Source organism: Triticum aestivum, chromosome 1D (genome assembly GCF_018294505.1).
Source record: "Triticum aestivum cultivar Chinese Spring chromosome 1D, IWGSC CS RefSeq v2.1, whole genome shotgun sequence".
Classification (NCBI taxonomy): Eukaryota; Viridiplantae; Streptophyta; class Magnoliopsida; order Poales; family Poaceae; genus Triticum; species Triticum aestivum.
Window position 1 is genome coordinate 486647603 of NC_057796.1, and position 23386 is coordinate 486670988.

The window sequence follows — 23386 nt, forward strand, 5'->3', positions numbered from 1 at the left end:
TCGTATTACAAAATGTGCAATTTTAGTGCAAGGTTATGTGTAACTTTTTTTCCAATTTTTTCCTTTTCCTTTTTTCTTAAAGGGTACTACCAATGCCACTAATTCATTCTTCCTTATAAAACTTTGTTATTTTTATTTTGTTTAAATTTATTTTTCATTTACTTTCTTCTTTAATGGTAACACGAGTACCACTAATTCATTCTTCCTTATAAAACTTCATTATTTTGACTTTAATTTTGTCTTAGTTTCTATTTCATTTCTTTCTTCTTTTAAGGGTAATACCAGTGCCACTAATCCATTCTTCCTTATAAAATTATTTTGATTTTCTTTTAGTTTCTATTTCATTTTCTATGTTCTTTAAGGGCAATACGAACACCCCTAATTCATTCTTTTTTAGAAATCTCCTTTTTTTTGTGGAACTTTCACTATTATATGTTTATTCTTGCATATTTTAAAAAGGCGCAATTTTTGTGTAAATTGTGCAATCTTTTTTTTATTAACTAACTTAATTTCTTATGTTGTCTTCCTTTTTAAGGGCAATACCAATGTCACTAATTCTTTCCTTCTTATCAAATTTCATTTTTTGAGAATTTCACTATTATATGCTTATCTTTTGCATACTATAGAAATGCAATTCTCTGTGTAAATGGTACGCAAGTTTTGTAATTATTTGTCTTGGTATTCTTTGTTTTCTTTCTTCTTTAAGAGTAATACAATGCCAATAATTCATACTTTCTTGGATAACTTTTTTTGTGCATTTTGCTCTTGAAGGTGAAAGCAACGCAAGTATGAGAGAGAGAGAGAGAGAGAGAGAGAGAGAGAGAGAGAGAGAGAGTTTCATTTCCAATCTAATGTTTGGGTGAGACTTTTTTTTGCCGGTAGCGGCTTAAAAGTGAAGAATGTTCGGGTGGTTTTGCATGTCATTAATTGAATGCTAATGGTCGGTGCATAAGATTAGCTGGTTCGCTGTTGCATGCATGTGTCCCACCCAAGGGATAGAGATACTCCTACAAGATAGGGTGTGGGGGCGAGCGAGGGTACACTTCCAAGGAGATTGTGCAGCTGTGTGCATGCACGTATCGCAGGCAAGTGGACAAGGGCGGGTTCCAGCTCCGCGCCAGCCACACCTGAGCAGCACTACTTGGACGGATCATGCATCGATGGACTCTCTCGATATCGATCCATCCAGCGCGCTCTGTCCCTCCATTCCAGCTGCGACCAAATCGACCCAAACAAATTTGTCCGACCCAAATTTTATTTCCAGTCGGCGCTCAGCTCCAAGCTCACCGTCGCTGAGGACTAGGCCATTTGGGACAAGGGTCCCCCATAACTTCGCATACTCCCTCCGTTCGCCAAAGAGTGGACGTCTGAGTACATTTGATTGTGTTGTTGCTCAGCAGACATGGATACATATTGTTGCTGCCACTGGGATCTCTGTTGCACAGTACTAGCCAACTAGTAGCAAGAATCATGCTGCACTCAACTCTATTGCCACTTGTACTTTATGGTGCATTTGGAAAACAAGAAATGTACATGTGTGTTCAATAAGGCCACGTGATCTGATCTTAAGCAGATCTATCTGGAGGATGATCGTGGTAACTCTAAAGAAGTTGCAAATAATGCTGCCCGGCCCTGACTCATCAGTTCTAGGGTTCATTGAGCCCATCAGGGTTTAAGCAGGAGAGCACGCGTTTCACGAGCTGGGGCCCCAATCCACACGCAGGTGGCCACGCGCGCGGGAGCTAGTTGGGAGAGGTTGGGGTCGACTCTGGTGTTGGGAGCATCTCCAACAGCCGCGCCAAACTAGCGCCGCGCCGTAAAATTGCCCGTTTTAGCGCGCGTGCAACCGGTATAGTTGCTCCAGCGGACGCGCAAAAACAGTGCGCGCGGCATATGTAGTTCAGCGCGCGGGCGCCCGCTCCCGCGCGCTCGCTCGCAACACTGCCACCCCCCATCCAGCTGCATTTTAGCGCGGCTGTTGGAGCCAGCGCTGGCGGCCGCGCAAAACCAGATGAACAGCGCGCGGTAAACTAGTTTTTAGCGCGCGGCGCGAAGCGCGGCTGTTGAAGATGCTCTGAGGTACTAGTAGTAGTTGCTGTAGTGCACGTCACACGGCCGTGGTCGTGACACAACATGTGGTTTTCAAATCAGTTGCCTTCCTTCCGCAGTGGAGGGCCCTGCCACCAGAGAAGTGTAGAAAGGAGACGTTCGTGGAGGTGGCTCGCAGCCTAAACTTGTTTATTGCTTGGGGGTGGTGTTTTTTTCTTAACACTCTACAGAAGCAAGTGCTCTCACACACACATATATTCATCCCTATAAACGCATATGCACACTACCCTATGAGCATCTTTAAGAGACTGAGCCGGCATCATTTTGAGATTTACAAAGTCGCCGTAGGCGTCTCGTTGTCAACGGAAACGTCTCCTCCACTGAAAACGCATCACTGAAAATCCTAAAAAAATCTAGAAATAATGCGAGCACCAGAACTTGAATCTTGGGGATACCAGGGTCTCTCTAAACATCCAACCACAGATTGATTCGCACTTGAGGTTGGTGTTGGTGTGTATGTTGATGGCTATAAGTAACTTTTTTCCTTTTGCGTTCCCGCTGTTTCATTTTGCCTGCAAGTAGCTGTCGTGCACGTCATATTCGGGAACGGTGCTAGCTACTGTAGTGCACGTCACGACCGTGGGCGTTACACATGTTGCCTTGATGTCGCAGTGAAGAACGGCCCTGCTGCCTGCCGGAGAAGCAAGCGTGCGTAAAGAGGAGATAGGCTTGAGGGTGGAGAAGATCTTCAAGGTGGCTCGCAGGTCATTAGAGCATCAACGACCGGATTTGGCAAATCTAACCTTCAAACGTCCGCACACGCGTCTGGATACGTTCACGGACACTGATCAATCAAGCCTTAAATTTTCACATCTGCATTCGGATAACTCATAGTAGAAATCTTAAATCAATACAAAAGCATGAAAGAAAGAAAAAAATCTTACGTACTATATAGATCAACTATTCTACTCCTCTTCGGAGATGTCCACTATCTTCGTGCCTGGCGCCGGGTACATCGGCGGCAGCCGCAGCTCCGGCTCCTGCGCTCCTCTGTGGCGGCCTGCGCATCCATCTCCGCTTCGACCTCGTCGAAGAGGGCGTCGGTCGCCGCCCGTTCCTGCCAGATGAACGCCGATTGGCCTTCATATAGGCCCCATCTTTGATGGACTCCAGGATGGCCTACTGCTCCGCTTTCCCGTCCGCTTTGGCGACGGCGAACTCCGCCTCTGCCTGCTCCATTTTGAAGCTCAGAGCCGTCGCCACCTCCTGCTCTGCCTCCTCCTCCTCCTCCTTCGGAGTCGGCTGCTTCTCCTCTCCCTCCCCCTCCTCCTCCGCCTACCCCTCCTCCTCCTCCGGCTCCGGCGAGTCCGGAGGCAGCCCGACAGTGATGCGGGCGGCGCGCCTTGCCCGGATTCCCCGCTGGATCTCGTACCGGCGCTCCAACGTGAGCATGGCGTAGATGGTTATCTTCTTCCGGACCATGGCGAAGCCGATGAGCGTGGGAAGAGAGCCGAAGTGGGAGAGAGGAGGTGGATGGGTTCGGGCTGGCGGCACGGAGAGGGAGGAGGTGGGTGGGATAGGGTTGGGGGACGCCAGCCGGCTTAAATAGCCGGATTTGGCCTCGAGTACCGAGCCAGACTGGCACCATGCGATGTTCACACCCCATTAGAGGAGACGTTCGTCGGATCGTCGGGTATCCTGGCAATTCCACGTGAGACCCCAATGTCAGTCGGACTTGGTCGGGCGTGCCCAGGCGCACCATATTCGTTCCATATTTGTGCTGGATATAAGGCCCGTTTGAGGCGCGGTCGAATTTTCGTGACCGAACGACCCGCTCAGACGTTTGAGGCCGGTTTATGGCGCCGGACTGTTAGATTTCTTTCCTTTTCCGGCGTAAGCATGCTTCCTTTTGTGTTGTGTGTGTTAGGTGGTCCCTGTACTGGTTTGGTGCTGGTTCTTGCTGTAGGCGTTTGGTGTTGGTGGGCTGGAGTCAGTGTTGCCACCCCACTGCTGAATGTGGGTGGTTGTAGTCTGGTGCACGTACTTGTCTTGGTTGTTTTTAGTCCTTGTTGTTTCTCATGCACAGTGGTGTCCCCAGTATGCTTGACTGTTGGCTTTTGTATAATCTGGACTTAGATGCCTTTCCTGTTGCGTCTAAAAAAGGAGCGGACCAACTGAGATTGAGATAAAGAGTATCGATTGCTCGTTCCAGTGCACTGCTGTAACTGTAAGCCAGTTTTACGCTTTCTATAAAAAGCTTGGCAGTGTCGAGGTGGCCGGTTAAGCAAGCATCTGTCTAGCTCAAGCCTCGTTCAAACTATTCCCTGCCTTGATTGATTAATTGGCTGGCAGAAGGGGATCGGACAAAGGACTGAAGATCATGGGTCCATATCATCTCAAAGGATATATTCCCACTCTCTCCATCCGCATCCTCTTATTTTTAATTATCATCAATCACATCCACCTTCTTCTTCCCCTACACGCCTTACGTGCCCTGCGTATATAATGGAAGCAACGGAGGGAGCACCACCGGGCAACACAGCACGTACGGCGCTTTACTGAGAACAAGCTAGGAAGAAGGATCGGTCGACGATGGCGTCTGCTGCTGCGCTCCCGGAGGCGGCGGCGGTCCAGCCCCAGCCCAAGAAGAAGAGCAATTTCAAGTACGCCTGCACGTGCGCCCTCTCCGCTTCCATGGCCACCGTCGTCCTCGGCTATGGTACCTACCTCCTACATTTCCAATATACGCACCAAAGCCAACGCCCATCTTCTTCCTTCCGCCATGCATAACTGATCGGATGTCCAGACGTCGGGGTGATGAGCGGGGCGTCGCTGTACATCAAGGAGGACCTGCGGCTGACGGACGTGCAGGTGGAGATCATGATGGGCATCCTCAGCGTCTACGCGCTCCTCGGCTCCTTCGCCGGCGCCAGGACGTCCGATTGGATCGGCCGCCGCTACACCGTCATCATCGCCGCCGCCATCTTCTTCGCCGGCTCCTTGCTCATGGGCTTCGCCGTCAACTACGTCATGTTCATGTTCGGCCGCTTCGTCTGCGGCATGGGCGTCGGCTTCGCCATCATGGTCGCGCCCGTCTACACGGCCGAGGTGGCCCCGGCCTCCACCCGCGGCCTCCTCACCTCCTTCACCGAGGTCTTCATCAACGTCGGCATCCTCCTCGGCTACGTCTCCAACTTCGCCTTCGCGCGCCTCCCGCCCCACCTCAACTGGCGCATCATGCTCGGCATCGGCGCCCTCCCCTCCGCCTTGCTCGCGCTCATGGTGCTCGGCATGCCGGAGTCGCCCCGGTGGCTCGTCATGAAAGGCCGCCTTGCGGACGCCAGGGTCGTGCTGGAGAAGACCTCCGACACGCCAGAGGAGGCCGTGGAGCGCCTTGACCAAATCAAGGCTGCCGCCGGCATCCCCCACGACCTTGACGGCGACGTGGTCGCCGTGCCCAAGAGAAAAGGCGGCAACGAGAAGCAGGTGTGGAAGGAGCTCATCTTCTCGCCCACCCCGGTCATGCGCCGCATACTGCTCGCGGCGCTCGGCGTCCATTTCTTCCAGCAGGCGACGGGCTCCGACTCGGTCGTGCTCTACAGCCCACGCGTGTTCAAGAGCGCCGGCATTACCGGCGACAACCACCTGCTCGGCGTCACGTGCGCCATGGGGGTCACCAAGACTCTCTTCATCCTTTTGGCCACCTTCCAAATCGACCGTGTCGGCCGGCGGCCGCTGCTGCTCACCAGCACCGCCGGCATGCTCGTCTGTCTCATCGGCCTCGGGACGGGCCTCACCGTCGTGGGTCAGCACCCGGACGAGAAGATCACGTGGGCAATCGGCCTGTGCATCGCCTCCACCTTGGCCTACGTGTCCTTCTTCTCCATGGGCCTCGGCCCCATCACCAGCGTCTACGTCTCCGAGGTCTTCCCGCTCCGGGTGCGCGCGCTCGGCTTCGCGCTCGGCGTCGCCTGCAACCGCGTCACCAGTGCCGCCATCTCCATGACCTTCCTCTCCTTGTCCAAGGCCATCACCATCGGCGGCAGCTTCTTCCTCTACGCCGGCCTCGCCGCGCTCGGCTGGCTTTTCTTCTACGCCTTCGTTCCGGAGACGCGCGGGCAGCCGCTCGAGGACATAGGGAAGCTTTTCGGCATGAAGGACGCCGCCGTCGAGGACGACGACGACACCGCCACCAAAGACAAGCAGGTGAAAGCAGCTGTGGAGATGAACTAGCTAATCGTACGGCCGGGGAGCGGTTGGTTTCTCTAACATGCATGCATGCATGGACGGATGACCATCCATTGGGGGTTCTTTTGAGTTCCCTGCTACTTCTTTCTTGGGTTTTTGATAAAATTTGTCCTGTTTTCGGGATGTTTCATTGTGTTTTTTATTTTTCCACCAAAGTGTATCAGAATGTTTTGTCGCCTACTGACAAATAAGAGTGTGTTTGTCTTACATAATGAGAGTACGTTGTTAGTAGGACAATGTTGTTGGAAAGACCCAACTAATGACACACTACGAGATCACATCGTCACTCTGTTACTAGTATAATCATATCAAGTGTTAGGATATACTCACGTCTTTAGACCATGAGAATGCCGTCTACCTTCATGTCAGCCAGTTACTCTGGGTTGTCAAACGTTACCCGTAACTGGGTAATTATAATGGAACTTCTAGGTATATCGGAAAAACAAGTCTAGGACTCGATAGTTCAAGACTCAGATTTGTTCCTTCGATGATGGAGAGATATTCTCTGGGCCATATCTATATTACGGTATCCACCATCATTTGGCCAGATACAGCGTGAAATAATCACGGGATACCGGAAAACGATAACGAGAAAAGAGAACAAAACTAGTAACAAGGATAACTTGGTATTGTGATTTAGTTATTGCTTCACAAGGATACCAAAAAAAGTCTTTGCCTCGGGTTTTGTTATGTATCACAAAGCAAAAGTAATTGTGTACACAAGCAAAAATTGTGCTCAATAAATATATTCGTGTGTATGTCGGAATCAATATGGGTGTCCAGATCCCGCTATTGATTATTGACCAAAAGATGTTCCAGGTCATGTCTGCATATTACCGAACCTGCGGGGTCACACGTTTAATGGCCATCAGTTTTTTAAGTACTAGGAGGTGTTAAGAGTACGAGAGAAATGCAGCAAAAATGCTCCAGAAATATCAAAGGTGTTTCGAAGAGGTTTCAGAAGTGTTTTGGAGTAAACCGAAAGTGTTCCAGCAATACCGAGAAGGTCCCAACTAGCATGGAAGGCACTGGATGTGTCATGCCTACGGCTGTGACGTGCACTGCACCAACGACCACCTCAAACACTAGCATCGACCCCAACCTGTCACGAGGTCATGAACCAAACTATGGTTGGATGGTTAGAAGGACAGTAGTATTCCCAGTCCACCAGAATTGACCACCTGTGTCTGGACTGGCGGCCCAGCCCATGTAACGTTCTCTCCTGCTTGAACCCTAGAGTGTTCTAACTAGTATCTAGAGCCCAAAAAACAGTATCTAAAGCCATCATTCCTAGCGGTTCCTCCCTCGATTTGTAATTCAGACGAGAGGTTCGCGGTTGATTAGTTCGGTGGATGTAATACCGCTCTGAGGTCGACCGACTTGAATCGAGTGACCGGATCAAGACGTCGCACCGAAAACCACCTCCCAGTTCCAAGAGCGAGTCTCGAAGACCATGGCGGAGGTGGTGGCGCATAGCACTGAATCTACTATGCCGATGGAGCAAATATTGGACAGGCTCATCGAACTCATCGGTGCAAAAAGCACTAGAAACAGACTGCTTGTATTGCTTGGTTGATAAGGCGATGCATAGCCCTGAATCCACTGTGCATGCCACTGAACCCACCAAACGTGGACACGGTTTCTATACAGCGGGTTTCATATGTAGCGCATATCGTGTCGGGGAATACACTATGGTTCCTGGTTGTATATACACCTTATATGGAGATTTTTTTAATAATTAAATAAAAAGTCAAAATAGTCCAGAAGTATTTTTAGAATAAACTTGACTTACTTTTGCACTAGCATATAAATTTTCACGAATAAAAAACCAACGTTGACTTCAGAGGAAAAAAGACAAATTTTATTTGCTATTATAGGTCACTATTCACACTATTTTGGCCAAATTTTTGTCTTCTTTAAAAAGAAGTCAAAGGGGATTTTTTTTTGGAATTTTTCTCACAAATACAATGGAAGGTCAAGTTTATTTCAAAAACATTTTCAGATTTTTTTGACTTTTTGTTGATTACTAATTTTTTCATATAGGGTGTAGATACGCCCATAAACTAAAGGGAAATATTTGCCATCGGCGCGCCGGCCGAACGTCGCGCCGGTCGCGTGCGAGGCGTACGATCAAGCTTCATCATACGGCCACAGCTAGCTCCCGCAAGTGCCACGTGTTGGTAGGACCCACTCACCGCTCAAACCACTCCTACCTTATCTCTTCAGAACCAGTTATTTCTCATCCTTTTTCTTGGTAGACAGCCATGGGCGACATCCATCCCGCTCTCGCTACCCAACCCGTGCGGCACGGCCATGGGCGCCGTGGCAGGGAAGACTAGGGTGCATGGGGCTGCTCGGCGCTGCTGCACGGGAGGTGCCGGGCGTTGCTGTAGAGTAGACGGAGGAAGGGGAAGAGGTGAATCGGGGAAGGTACAACCATGGCGGCGGGGGGAACTGCGAACGGCGGCGCTCGGCGCTACAGCCGCAACGACAGAAGCTACATCCGGTGGCGCGTGGAGCTGCAACCATGGCGGCGACTGGGAGCTACGACGCCGACGATGCTGGAACCGGCCAGTTTTTTTGCTGGAACGGGCGACAGGAGGTGCTACAACCGTGGCAGCAAAATGTTGGAACCAACAGCCATGGCCTCCAGCAGGTTTTTTTTTTGCGTCTACCAGCCATTGTTTTTGCTCGAACCTTTAAGCATTTTTGCTGGAACCAGCGATTTTCATGCATGCGAGTACAGAAGTATTTTTTTGCTGGGATTGCAATTTTTGGTGCAGCCGCCGGTGAGAAAGTTTGTTTCAACCACCCATCTTTTTTGCTAGAAGCATCAGAATTTTTTGCTACCACCTTGTTTTGTTTTGTATTTTGCTGTAACCAGCCTAAAATTTTGCTACCAACGTCTTTCGATTTTGCTGAAACCGACATTTTTTTCTGCTTCAATCAACTAACTGAAGATTTTTGTTGCTTTCAATTTCTTTGCTAGATGAGGAACCGGCTTTTTAAAAAGCTTCAACCATGTACTGGGAAGCTGCAACCGCATGCACGAGAGCTGCAAGCCGTCTACACCGGAGCTACAACCAGAGGCGCCGGTCGCCGGCGAGGCTGCAAGCACGAGCACTCGGAGCTGTAGCCGACGGCGATGTATGTTGGACTGGAGATGATGTGTGCTTCAACGACGGGAGATTGAAACCTGCTACGAGGTCCGGCGAGCGGCATCAATAGAGGGGGCGTTGCTGGCCGTGAAGCGTGGCGGCAGTGATTTTTCTTTTGCGACCTGCGCGACGAGGTGATGCGAACCCGGGATGCCGAAGGTCTGCGGCGGCGACGATGGTGACTAGCGGTGCGGGAGCCGCGGGCGCATGCCCGGTGGCACATCGGTTGGTGCGTGCGGGCTGCACTTTGTTCACGATCCACTTTTTCCAGATAGGGAAAATCAGTGCGTGGAAACGTTAACGTTGACTTTGTGCTATGATTATCTAACGGCCATCAGCACATTAATCTAATGATTTAAAACGGGCCGACCGAAAGTTTCCGCCGGCGCACCGACGCCTATCACCCGCCTAAACTAAAAGTTCCCCTCCATATCGCGTCCGTCGTTCCACCCACCAGACTGCTTGTATTGCCCCGTATAACAACTACTCCCCGTATTTCAGCTCTGACTGTATTTCAGCTGGTGGGCCACCTTTACTGGCACGCGTGACATATGACACCCACCTCTCCCATCTCTCTTTCACACCAACAGCTTAATCCGGACAGGGGCGCATGCGCGTGGTACTACTACTTCTCTCGAAAGCCTGCATGCGTGCTTGTATTTTATTCATATAGTACGCGATGCTGCTTCGAGCTGGATGCCAAGGTAGGCACTACCGTCACATCAACTTCTCGCAGAATCTCCACTCGTTCGGCCCCACAGAGGCTTGAAATAGCGTCGCCTGAGGCGTGCCGACAAAAGAATCGACGTGGGACGGTCGATTTCCCAACCGCCGTCCAAGACCGCCCCAGACACCGTATTTTAAAAATTAAACTCGGTCGAAATTCGGCCAAACGCAACACAAATTCGGCCAAACTAGAAGATTTTATTGATATTTATAAAAAAACTGAAAACATAAGTTTAAAAACAACTAAATACTACTACTAGAAGACGCCGCTGCCGCCCGCCTCCTACAAGCCAAGCAACCTGTACATCTTGGTGTAGTTGTCGCCATCGTCGTCGTCGCCGCCGTCCCTACTGCACCCCTGACCAGCGTCGCCGATGCGTGGGGGGTTGGACGGCCCAAGCGCCTCCTCGTCGCTGTCGTCGAGGATGACGATGCCACCCTCCTCATGTCCGCGGCGCCGAGCGGCGATCTCGTCGAGGGCGCGGCGCTGGCACGCCACCTGCTCGCGGACGTAGTCCTCCCACGCCCATTTGAGGGTGGTCTCGTTGATAACCCATAAGTATAGGGGATCGCAACAGTTTTCGAGGGTAGAGTATTCAACCCAAATTTATTGATTCGACACAAAGGAAGCCAAAGAATATTCTCAAGTATTAGCAGCTGAGTTGTCAATTCAACCACACCTGAAAGATTTAATATCTACAGCAAAATATTTAGTAGCAAAGTAGTATGGAAATAACGGTAACGGTGGCAAAATAACAGTAGCGGTTTTGTAGCAATTGTAACAGTGGCAACGACAAAATAACGTAGCAAATATCAATATGTGAAAAGCTCGTAGGCAATGGATCAATGATGGATAATTATGTCGGATGGCATTCATCATGCAACAGCTATAACCTAGGGTGACACATAACTAGCTCCAATTCATCAATATAATGTAGGCATGTATTCCGAATATAGTCATACGTGCTTATGGAAAAGAACTTGCATGACATTTTTTGTCCTACCCTCCCATGACAGCGGGGTTCTAATGGAAACTAAAGGATATTAAGGTCTCCTTTTAGTAGAGAACTGGACCAAAGCATTAGCACTTAGTGAATACATGAACTCCTCAAACTACGGTAATCACCGGAAATAATCCCAATTATTATCACCTTTGGGTATGCGGATCATAACTCGTAATAGGTGTCTACAACTTGCAAGATAGGATCAAGAACACATATATATTCATGAATACATAATAGGTTCAGATCTGAAATCATGGCACCTGGACCCTAGTGACAAGCATTAAGCATAGCAAAGTCATAGCAACATCAATCTCAGAACATAGTGGATACTAGGGATCAAACCCTAACAAAACTAACTCGATTACATGATAGATCTCATCCAACCCATCACCGTCCAGCAAGCCTACGATGGAATTACTCACGCACGGCGGTGAGCATCATGAAATTGGTGATGGAGGATGGTTGATGATGACGACGGCGACGAATCCCCATCTTCGGAGCCCCGAACGGACTCCAGATCTTCCCTCCCGATGAAGAACAGGAGGTGGCGGCGGCTCCGTATCGTAAAACGCGATGAATCCTTCTCTCTGATTTTTTTCTCCCCGAACGTGAATATAAAGTTGGAGTTAGGGTCGGAGGAGGTCCAGGGGACCCACAAGGCAGGGGTGCGCCCTCCACCTTTGTGGACACCTGGTGGGTCCCCTCTGGTTGATTCTTTCACCTTTTTATTTATTTCAAAAATATTCTCCATAAATTTTCACGTCATTCCGAGAACTTTTATTTCTGCACAAAAATAACACCAAGGCAATTCTGCTAAAAACAGCATTAGTCCGGGTTAGTTCCATTCAAATCATGCAAATTAGAGTCCAAAATAAGGGCAAAAGAGTTTGGAAAAGTAGATACGATGGAGACATATCACTTGTCAGTGGCGGCCATGGCCTCGTGCTCCTTCTTGACGGGGAGCAGCCCCGGCTCGGTCTTCGGCTTGACGAGGCGGGAAGAGGGAGGAGAGGGGCCACCGTCGCCCTCATTGATGACGAGGGCGTCGCCACGGGTGCGGCGCTGAAGCGGCGTCTCCTGTGGCTCCGGCTTGGAAGGGCGGAGGGCCGGTGATCCGGAGGACAGGGAGCCCGACGACGAGGAGGTCGCCGTCTCCATTTGCCGCGGCGTCCAAGAGCTGCCGCGGCGGCGAGAGAAGGTGGGGACTCCGGGTACTCCAACTGCGGCGTGTTGCCGGCCTTGATGTGCTCGAGGACGGCTTCGAGGGTGCGGTCGGGAAGGCCCCACCATCGGCGCCGCCCCTCGAAGTTGTGCGGCCGCGGGTCTCGATGCCGTTTGAGAGGCGAGCTGGTCGGCGTGGCGGCGTTCGAAGTACGCCGTCCACAGCGCGTTGCTGTCGGGGGCGTACCTCAGCTCGTTCCGCGCTTGCTCCGGCAGCGAGGACCGGATGCGCACTATCTCGGCGCGCCGGGTAGTGCCGGTGGGTGGTGGTGGCATCGGGACTCCGCCGGCGCTCAGCTTCCACGTGCCCGACACCCGCATGTCCGGCGGCGCTGGGTAGTCGGCCTCGTAGAGGAGGCGTGCCTCATCCTCGTGCAGGTGGCGGCAGCCGAAGCCGTTGGCCACCGCACCATCGCCTGGGTAGCGCTCGACCATGTTCGTCGGCGGGGGAGAGAGGAGAGCAGAGACGCATCGGCGGTGAGAGGGGGAGACAGTTCTGTGGCGATGGAGCGTGCGCTCTCCGGCAAGGGAGGGAGACTTTTATAGCCAGGCGTGGGCGGCGAGAGGGCGGCCGCCGTGCGTACGCGTGGCGGGAGAGGGCGGGACGCGCGTCGCGGCGCGCGCCTTCACTGCGCCGCCCGTGAGGCGTCAATGGAAGGCTGACCGGCGCGGCAGCGCGATAGCCTTCGCATTGATTCCCCACGGAAACCGAGGCGATGAGGACGACGACGCGCCGGGTCACTGACTGGGCGGACCTGCTAGGCTTTCGCGCCAAAACTATTTTCCCCGATGCCCCGGGCGCCCCCCAGCGCGCCGGGTTCGGTCTGAGTCCGCCGGCGCCAAATTCGGCCCTAACCAGCGAAAAATGGGTTTCTAGAAGCGCGGCTGGGCCGATTATTCGGTGCCGGCGATAAAATAGGGCGTTGGAGGCTTGTTGGGGGTGCGGCTGGAGATGCTCTTACCACCATAGCACGGTAGTTAGGCGAGTCAGGCGAGTACAGTGTTCTTGTCATCTGCTACGGCCATCTGCCATTACCACAAGCTTGACGCAGCTAAGTGCAAGGTATATATGGCCTAAGTGCCACTGCCACTCAAACTGATGTACTCCGCTAGTTAGATACAGCCTCACCTGTTTCCGCAAAAAAAATAAAAAAATACAGCCTCCCCTGGGACACGGATTATTTGCTCCTGGGCTCAAATACACCTGCATGAACAGTAAATTTTGAAAATAATAATAAAAAGAATCAAATAAATCTGATTTTTTGTGTGGACGAACATCAACAAATGTTCTAACATCCTGCAAGTTTTCACCTTGAAAAGACATCCGTGGAGGTCTATACGACAAAAAATCAGGAGTACATTTTGAGCATTCATTTTCGGTTTTTTGTCACGCATGCACGCACGCACGCACGCACGCGCGCGCGCGCGCACACACACACCCCACTACGGATGTCTTTTCGTGGCCAAATTTTGCGGTGTTATAATACTTGGTTGATGTTCATCCATGAAATATTTCAGATTTTTTTTACTATTTTAGACTGGGGATCTCGTGTGGTCTTGAACCGCGGTTCTTCGCCAAAAGTTCATTGGATCTTGCGAGTAGTGATGGCAATGGGTACCCATTACCCACGTACCCTGCAGGTAAAAACCCTATTAGGGTAAGGGTATGGGACAAACGTTACCCATGGGTATATAAATAGGCTAATCTCAAACCCATCGGGTAGAGCGGGTACGGGTATGGGATCACATAACCCATACCGCATGCCCCTGTACCCTTATAAAATCTAACGAATATTGACAAATTACCTCTACACTTTCTCGTGAGTTTGTCAACTTAAAATATATGACTATGTGCTACTATTTATGACTATGTGTTGATGTTTACAAGAAAGTGTTGATTTTATAGGATGTGTTGTTGTTTATAAGTATATATTGATGTTATCATGTGTTGTTGTTTATAAATTGTGATTATATGTTCTTGTTTATATGGCCGCATGCATCTTTCAGATGCAGAGGCCGGGGTTTATCCTCCTTAAAAAAAGATATGTTGTTGTTTATAATTATATGTTGCTCAAATTAATGTTATTCAAACATGGTTACTTTTACCCGCAGGTATCCATTTACCCTGTCGGGTGATGGGTATGGGAAATAATTGCACCCACTAGCGGGTACGGGTACGGGTGATGGGTAAGATCAAATGGGACGGGTAACGGTATGGGGTGGCCCTACCCGTACCCAAACCCTGCGGGTGCATGCCATCCCTACTTGTGAGATGTGAGGCTGCATAGAGGATCTAGAATGGAGGAGATAGTGCAACCGGAGGGCCCATTAATGTAGGACATGTTTGGTTACTTGCATGGATTTTTGAGTATTTGCATATATGACCGAGTTGGGACAGGCTGAGCAAATACAGGCTAAAACCCCTGTTCTGCACATAGCTTGGTAGGCTGCATATTGGTTGGTTGCATTAGGCAAGCAACTTTGGTCTTGTGTTTGGTAGCCCGTGTTGGATGGTTTGATGCATAGGCACGGTGTTTGGTTGCATACACTGGATGTGATTAAAACTTAACTTCTACACACGACATGCGAAGTTAAACTAGAGTGTCTCGGCGCTTGTGATGGACGGCGGCCGCAGCACCGCGTCCAACGTGACGAGCACAGAGTCGTGGGCGAGCGATCGTGTCGGAGACGCGACAAAGCAGTTGCTAGCGTCGTCTCCACAGGCTTTTAACTCTATATAAAAGTTATTAGAAATCCAACATTTTGATCGGTCCACTTGGCTTCAATTTCAATGTTAGATTTTTGCTCTAGACTTTCCAAACGTGTGTACCACGTAGGAAAATTGAAAAACTCTAACCACCGACAATGTTACACGCACAGCCCAGACAGTGGCTAGGGGGAGAACCTTATAACATCTTCAGGGAGCCGCCACCGCCGCCTTGCCTTCTTGAGCCCTAAATCTTAATCTCTGAGTGCATGCATGGGGAGCTGCTAAGTGGCCTCCGCTCGCCTCGAATCCATTCGGAGAAAGGGGGAAGGATATGGGATGGTTTGAGTACAAAGAATCATCACATTTGGGGCTAGATCTCATATACCACTAGCCTTACTAACAATCATAATAAAACAATCAAAATTAAGACAAGGTTGTAATACATAGCACAAATTTGTAGCTAAACGTGTTCTAACATCGAATCTGACCAATGGGACCCACTTATCATGATGACATGGCATGTACACACAGATAGTTTATTTGTTTCGAGGTCCCACTTGTCATCTTGCCATCTTATTTCTCTCTTCCCCTTGTTTGTCCATGAGAAGCCAGACACCGACGAAAGGGCAGGCGAACATGGGGAGGCAGGGGGCGATTGGGGAACCCAATGCTTACTCTCCCCTTCCTCCCCACTGCTTTGTCCTGCTGCAGGTTGAAGCACCGCTAGAGACTGGAGCAACGCTGTTAGGATTTGGGAGAGAAAGAGAGGAGGAAAAAACGAAAGAAGATGGAAGGATGACAGGTGGGATCCGTGGCCAAATCATCAAATTATCTATGTTTAACATTTTTCAAATGCATGATTAACACTTTTAAAAATATCTAATCTACGTTAATCATGATGTATAACCAAATATTTTCAAATGTACTTGTTTCCACCATACATTTTTAAACTTGTTTCCACAGACATACTTGTTTCCATAGACATATTATATATTAAACTTGTTTCCACGGTTCGATATTTGAACACATGATTAAGAGATAAAACATTTTGAATAAACAGATCTACTAAAAAAGAGAAAACTCTCAGATTGCGACAAGTGGCTGTTGGGGAACGTAGTAATTTCAAAAAATTTCCTACGCACACGCAAGATCATGGTGATGCATAGCAACGAGAGGGGAGAGTGTTGTCCACGTACCCTCCTAGACCGAAAGCGGAAGCGTTAGCACAACGCGGTTGATGTAGTCGTACGTCTTCACGATCCGACCGATCAAGTACCGAACGCATGACACCTCCGAGTTTAGCACACGTTCAGCCCGATGACGTCCCTCGAACTCCGATCCAGCAGAGTGTTGAGGGAGAGTTTCGTCAGCACAACGGCGTGGTGACGATGATGATGTTCTACCGACGCAGGGCTTCGCCTAAGCACCGCTACAGTATTATCGAGGTGGACTATGGTGGAGGGGGGCACCGCACACGGCTAAAAGATCAAATCAATTGTTGTGTCTCTAGGGTGCCCCCTGCCCCCGTATATAAAGGAGCAGGGGGGGAGGTGCTGCCGGCCAGGAGGAGGCGCGCCAGGAGGAGTCCTACTCCTAACGGGAGTAGGACTCCCTCCCTTCCTTGTTGGATTAGGAGAAAGGGGGAAAGAGAAGGGAGAGAGGAAGGAAGGGGGGGGGGCGCCCCCTCTCCTTGTCCTATTCGGACTAGAGGGGGAGGGGCGCGCGGCCCTGCCATAGTCGCCTCTCCTCTTCTCCACTAAGGCCCACTATGGCCCATTAAGCCCCCGGGGGGTTCCGGTAACCCCTCGGTACTCCGGTAAAATCCCGATTTCACCCGGAACACTTCCGATATCCAAATATAGGCTTCCAATATATCAATCTTCATGTCTCGACCATTTCGAGACTCCTCGTCATGTCCGTGATCACATCCGGGACTCCGAACAACCTTCGGTACATCAAAACTTATAAACTCATAATATAACTGTCATCGAAACTTTAAGCGTGCGGACCCTACGGGTTCGAGAACTATGTAGACATGACCGAGACACGTCTCCGGTCAATAACCAATAGCGGAACCTGGATGCTCATATTGGTTCCCACATATTCTACGAAGATCTTTATCAGTCAGACCGCATAACAACATACGTTGTTCCCTTTGTCATCGGTATGTTACTTGCCCGAGATTCGATCGTCGGTATCTCAATACCTAGTTCAATCTCGTTACCGGCAAGTCTCTTTACTCATTCCGTAATACATCATCCCGCAACTAACTCATTAGTCGCAATGCTTGCAAGGCTTAAGTGATGTGCATTACCGAGTGGGCCCAGAGATACCTCTCCGACAATCGGAGTGACAAATCCTAATCTTGGAATACGCCAACCCAACAAGTACCTTCGGAGACACCTGTAGAGCACCTTTATAATCACCCAGTTACGTTGTGACGTTTGGTAGCACACAAAGTGTTCCTCCGGTAAACGGGAGTTGCATAATCTCATAGTCATAGGAACATGTATAAGTCATGAAGAAAGCAATAGCAACATACTAAACGATCGAGTGCTAAGCTAACAGAATGGGTCAAGTCAATCACATCATTCTACTAATGATGTGATCCCGTTAATCAAATGACAACCCATGTCTATGGCTAGGAAACATAACCATCTTTGATCAACGAGCTAGTCAAGTAGAGGCATACTAGTGACACTCTGTTTGTCTAAGTATTCACACAAGTATTATGTTTCCGATTAATACAATTCTAGCATGAATAATAAACATTTATCATGATATAAGGAAATAAATAATAACTTTATTATTGCCTCTAGGGCATATTTCCTTCAGTCTGCCACTTGCACTAGAGTCAATAATCTAGATTACACAGTAATGATTCTAACACCCATGGAGTCTTGGTGTTGATCATGTTTTGCTCGTGGAAGAGGCTTAGTCAATGGGTCTGCAACATTCAGATCCGTATGTATCTTGCAAATTTCTATGTCTCCCACCTGGACTAGGTCCCGGATGGAATTGAAGCGTCTCTTGATGTGCTTGGTTCTCCTGTGAAATCTGGATTCCTTCGCTGATAACCCACAAGTATAGGGGATCGCAACAGTTTTCGAGGGTAGTGTATTCAACCCAAATTTATTGATTCGACACAAGGGGAGCCAAAGAATATTCTCAAGTATTAGCAGTTGAGTTGTCAATTCAACCACACCTGGATAACTTAGTATCTGCAGGAAAGTATTTAGTAGCAAAGTAATATGATAGTAGTGGTAACGGTAGCAAAAGTAACGGTAGCAAAAGTAATATTTTTGGTCTTTTGTAGTGATTGTAACAGTAGCAACGGAAAAGTAAATAAGCGAAGAACAATATGTGAAAAGCTCGTAGGCATTGGATCGGTGATGGAGAATTATGCCGGATGCGGTTCATCATGTAACAGTCATAACATAGGGTGACATAGAACTAGCTCCAATTCATCAATGTAATGTAGGCATGTATTCCGAATATAGTCATACGTGCTTATGGAAAAGAACTTGCATGCCATCTTTTGTCCTACCCTCCCGTGGCAGCGGGGTCCTAATGGAAACTAAGGGATATTAAGGCCTCCTTTTAATAGAGTACCGGAACAAAGCATTAACACATAGTGAATACATGAACTCCTCAAACTATGGTCATCACCGGGAGTGGTCCCGATTATTGTCACTTCGGGGTTGCCGGATCATAACACATAGTAGGTGACTATAGACTTGCAAGATAGGATCAAGAACTCACATATATTCATGAAAACATAATAGGTTCAGATCTGAAATCATGGCACTCGGGCCCTAGTGACAAGCATTAAGCATAGCAAAGTCATAGCAACATCAATCTCAGAACATAGTGGATACTAGGGATCAAACCCTAACAAAACTAACTCGATTACATGATAGATCTCATCCAACCCATCACCGTCCAGCAAGCCTACGATGGAATTACTCACGCACGGCGGTGAGCATCATGAAATTGGTGATGGAGGATGGTTGATGATGACGACGGCGACGAATCCCCCTCTCCGGAGCCCCGAACGGACTCCAGATCAGCCCTCCCGAGAGGTTTTAGGGCTTGGCGGCGGCTCCGTATCGTAAAACGCGATGAATCCTTCTCTCTGATTTTTTTCTCCCCGAAAGTGAATATATGGAGTTGGAGTTGAGGTCGGTGGAGCGTCAGGGGGCCCACGAGGTAGGGGGCGCGCCCAGGGGGCAGGCGCGCCCCCACCCTCATGGACAGGGTGTGGGCCCCCTGACGTGGATTTTTCTTCCAGTATTTTTAATATTTTCCAAATAGATGTTCCGTGGAGTTTCAGGTCATTCCGAGAACTTTTGTTTCTGCACATAAATAACACCATGGAAAGTCTGCTGAAAACAGCGTCAGTCCGGGTTAGTTCCATTCAAATCATGCAAGTTAGAGTCCAAAACAAGGGCAAAAGTGTTTGGAAAAGTAGATACGACGGAGACGTATCAACTCCCCCAAGCTTAAACCTTTGCTTGTCCTCAAGCAATTCAGTTGATAAACTGAAAGTGATAAAGAAAAACTTTTACAAACTCTGTTTGCTCTTGTTGTTGTAAATATGTAAAGCCAGCATTCAAGTTTTCAGCAAAGATTATGACTAACCACATTCACAATAACTCTTAGGTCTCATGTTTACTCATATCAATGGCATAATCAACTAGCGAGCAATAATAATAAATCTCGGATGACAACACTTTCTCAAAACAATCATGATATGATATAACAAGATGGTATCTCGCTAGCCCTTTCTGAGACCGCAAAACATAAATGCAGAGCACCTTTAAAGATCAAGGACTGACTAGACATTGTAATTCATGGTAAAAGAGATCCAGTCATAGTCATACCCAATATAAATTAATAGTAATGGATGCAAATGACAGCAGCGCTCTCCAGCTAGTGCTTTTTAATAAGAGGGTGATGACTCAACATAAAAGTAAATAGATAGGCCCTTCGCAGAGGGAAGCAGGGATTTGTAGAGGTGCCAGAGCTCGGTTTTGAAATAGAGATAAATAATATTTTGAGCGGCATACTTTCATTGTCAACATAACAACCAAGAGATGGCGATATCTTCCATGCTACACACATTATAGGCGGTTCCCAAACAGAATGGTAAAGTTTATACTCCCCCTCCACCAACAAGCATCAATCCATGGCTTGCTCGAAACAACGAGTGCCTCCAACTAGCAACAGTCCCAGGGGGAGTTTTGTTTGCAATTATTTTGATTTAGTTTGCATAAAGCATGGGACTGGGCATCCCGGTGACCAGCCATTTTCTCGTGAGTGAGGAGCGGAGTCCACTCCTCTTGAGAATAACCCGCCTAGCATGGAAGATACGGACAACCCTAGTTGATACATGAGCTATTCGAGCATACAAAACAGAATTTCATTTGAAGGTTTAGAGTTTGGCACATACAAATTTACTTGGAACGGCAGGTAGATACCGCATATAGGAAGGTATAGTGGACTCATATGGAATAACTTTGGGGTTTAAGGGATTGGATGCACAAGCAGTATTCCCGCTTAGTACAAGTGAAGGCTAGCAAAAGACTGGGAAGCGACCAACTAGAGAGCGACAACAGTCATGAACATGCATTAAAATTAATAGACATTGAGTACAAGCATGAGTAGGATATAATCCACCATGAACATAAATATCGTGAAGGCTATGTTGATTTGTTTCAACTACATGTGTGAACATGTGCCAAGTCGAGTCACTTAAATCATTCAAAGGAGGATACCACCCCACTATACCACATCACAACCATTTTAATAGCATGTTGGCACGCAAGGTAAACCATTATAACTCATAGCTAATCAAGCATGGCATAAGCAACTATGATCTCTAATTGTCATTGCAAACATGTTTATTCATAATAGGCTGAATCAGGAACGATGAACTAATCATATTTACAAAAACAAGAGAGGTCGAGTTCATACCAGCTTTTCTCATCTCAGTCAGTCCATCATATATCGTCATAATTGCCTTTCACTTGCACGACCGAACGATGTGAATAATAATAAGAGTGCACGTGCATTGGACTAAGCTGGAATCTGCGAGCATTCAATAAACAGGAGAAGACAAGGCAATATGGGCTCTTGGTTAAATCAACAATAATGCATATAAGAGACACTTCAACAATTTTATCATGGTCTTCTCCTAACGACCCCCAAAGAAAAGAAAAGAAATAAAACTATTTACATGGGAAAGCTCCCAACAGGCAAAAAGAAGAACATGAAATCTTTTTGGGTTTTCCTTTTTAATTACTACTAATTTTTTTGGTTTTTCTTAAGGTTTATTAAACACACAAGAAGAAAGCAAGAAAAATAAAATAAACTAGCATGGATATTACAGTGAAAGAGTATGAGCACCGACATCTAGCAATGAGTGTGTGGACATAAATGTAATGTCGGTGGGAAATACGTACTCCCCAAGGCTTAGGCTTTTGGCCTAAGTTGGTTTATTGCCACGGATGGCCTGGCGGATATCCGTAGTTGTAGCCGGGCTCGTACTGAGATGCAGCGGCTATCGCCTCCTGAGCTGCAGCGTGGCGGCGAGCGGCTTCCGCCCTCCTCTCGTACTCATCTGCCTCCTCTCTGGTAATAACATATCTTCCTTTTGCCTGATAATCAAAGAAGGCAGGAGCAGGGAGAGTAATACGGACAGCACGACGTCTGTCAAATATTAAGCGATACTGGAGAGGTGATTCATTCCTCTCAACAAACTGGTGGTGAACCATAGCATTAAAGTTTAAGTAAGCAGGAGGCAATTCAATATCATCATTACGTATGGTTACACCAAGAAAATCAGCTAAGCGGGTTGCATAATTCCACCAAAGAAATCTCCATTAAATCCATTATTATGCAACCTACGTGCAACAATGGCTCCCAAATTATAAGATTTGTCTCCTAACACAACACTCCTAAGAATACTGAGGTCATGGACACACATATGACATGCTTCATCTTTACCAGTTATGCACCTACCTATGAAGAGAGCAAAATAATGTATAGCAGGAAAATGAATGCTCCCTATGGTAGCTTGTGCTATATCTCTAGATTCCCCCACAGTTATACTAGCAAGAAAATTTCTAAATTCAGATTTGCGGGGTTCACTAGCACTACCCCATTGTGGAAGTTTGCAAGCAGTGGTAAAATCCTCTAAGTCCATCGTATAAGATTTTTCATAAAGATCAAACAGGACAGTTGGAGAATTACGTGAAGATGAAAATTCAAACCTCCTCACAAAGGAACTAGTGAGATAGTGGTACTGGCGGCATTTTCTGCCTCGAAGCTCACAAGATCAGCGTTACGCAAATATGCGTTAAATTCTTCCTTGATTCCCGCTCGATCCATAAAGTTTTCTGAAGGCCATTCACAAGGCCGCACTGGAGCGTCCCTTGGTGGCTCATCGTCAGCATCACGCATTGCAAGCCTGGGTCCTTGCTTCCTTGAAGAACCACCTTGGAACATTTTCCTAAGCATATTTCTTCCTCTGAAAAATTTCTGAAATTTTTAGTAACTTCAAATAAAAGTGAACCAAGCTCAACAAAATTGATAGCAACTACTCCTACAAGTGCCTAGAGACTATATCATGCATTAGAACTACTTGGAACCATATAAATTTGACATGCAAGCTCAAGAACATGGTCACCTAGGCAGCACAAATTTGCAATGAATAGAGCACTAGAACAAAAACTAATTGGACCAATGGAGGAGTCACATACCAAGGAACAATCCCCCCAAGCAGTTTTGTGAGAGGTGCTTTGAGCAAGGAGATCGAAAATCGCAGCAAAATGAGCTAGAACTCGTGCTTGAGCTGGATGGTGATTTTTTGGGAGGAAGAAGAAGTGTGTGGGTGCAGGAATAAGTGGAGGGGGGCCACCATGGGCCCACGAGGCAGGGGGCGCGCCCAGGGGGTAGGGCGCGCCCTCCACCCTCGTGGCCAGGTGCTTGCCCCTCCTGCTGTGTTCTCAGTGCCAGATATTCTCAAATATTCCAGAAAAAATCATATTCCATTTTCAGGGCATTTGGAGAACTTTTATTTTCGGGGTATTTTTATATTGCACGGATAAATCAGAAAACAGACAGAAAAATACTATTTTTACTTTATTTCAACTAAATAACAGAAAGTAGAAGGAGGGTACAGAAAGTTGTGCCTTCTAGTTTCATCCATCTCATGCTCATCAAAAGGAATCCACTAACAAGGTTGATCAAGTCTTGTTAACAAACTC

At 48.1% G+C, this 23386-nt stretch overlaps 1 protein-coding gene across 1 annotated transcript; it reads left to right on the forward strand.

Annotated features, from left to right (window-relative positions):
* Nucleotides 1-4512: 4512 nt before the first annotated feature.
* LOC123183309 (putative polyol transporter 1) lies at nucleotides 4513-6509 on the forward strand. Its single transcript, XM_044596091.1, has 2 exons — nucleotides 4513-4768; nucleotides 4856-6509. Exons 1-2 carry the CDS (start codon nucleotides 4642-4644, stop codon nucleotides 6280-6282), a joined length of 1554 nt encoding a protein of 517 aa, XP_044452026.1. The 5' UTR covers nucleotides 4513-4641; the 3' UTR covers nucleotides 6283-6509.
* The last annotated feature ends 16877 nt before the right edge of the window (nucleotides 6510-23386 follow it).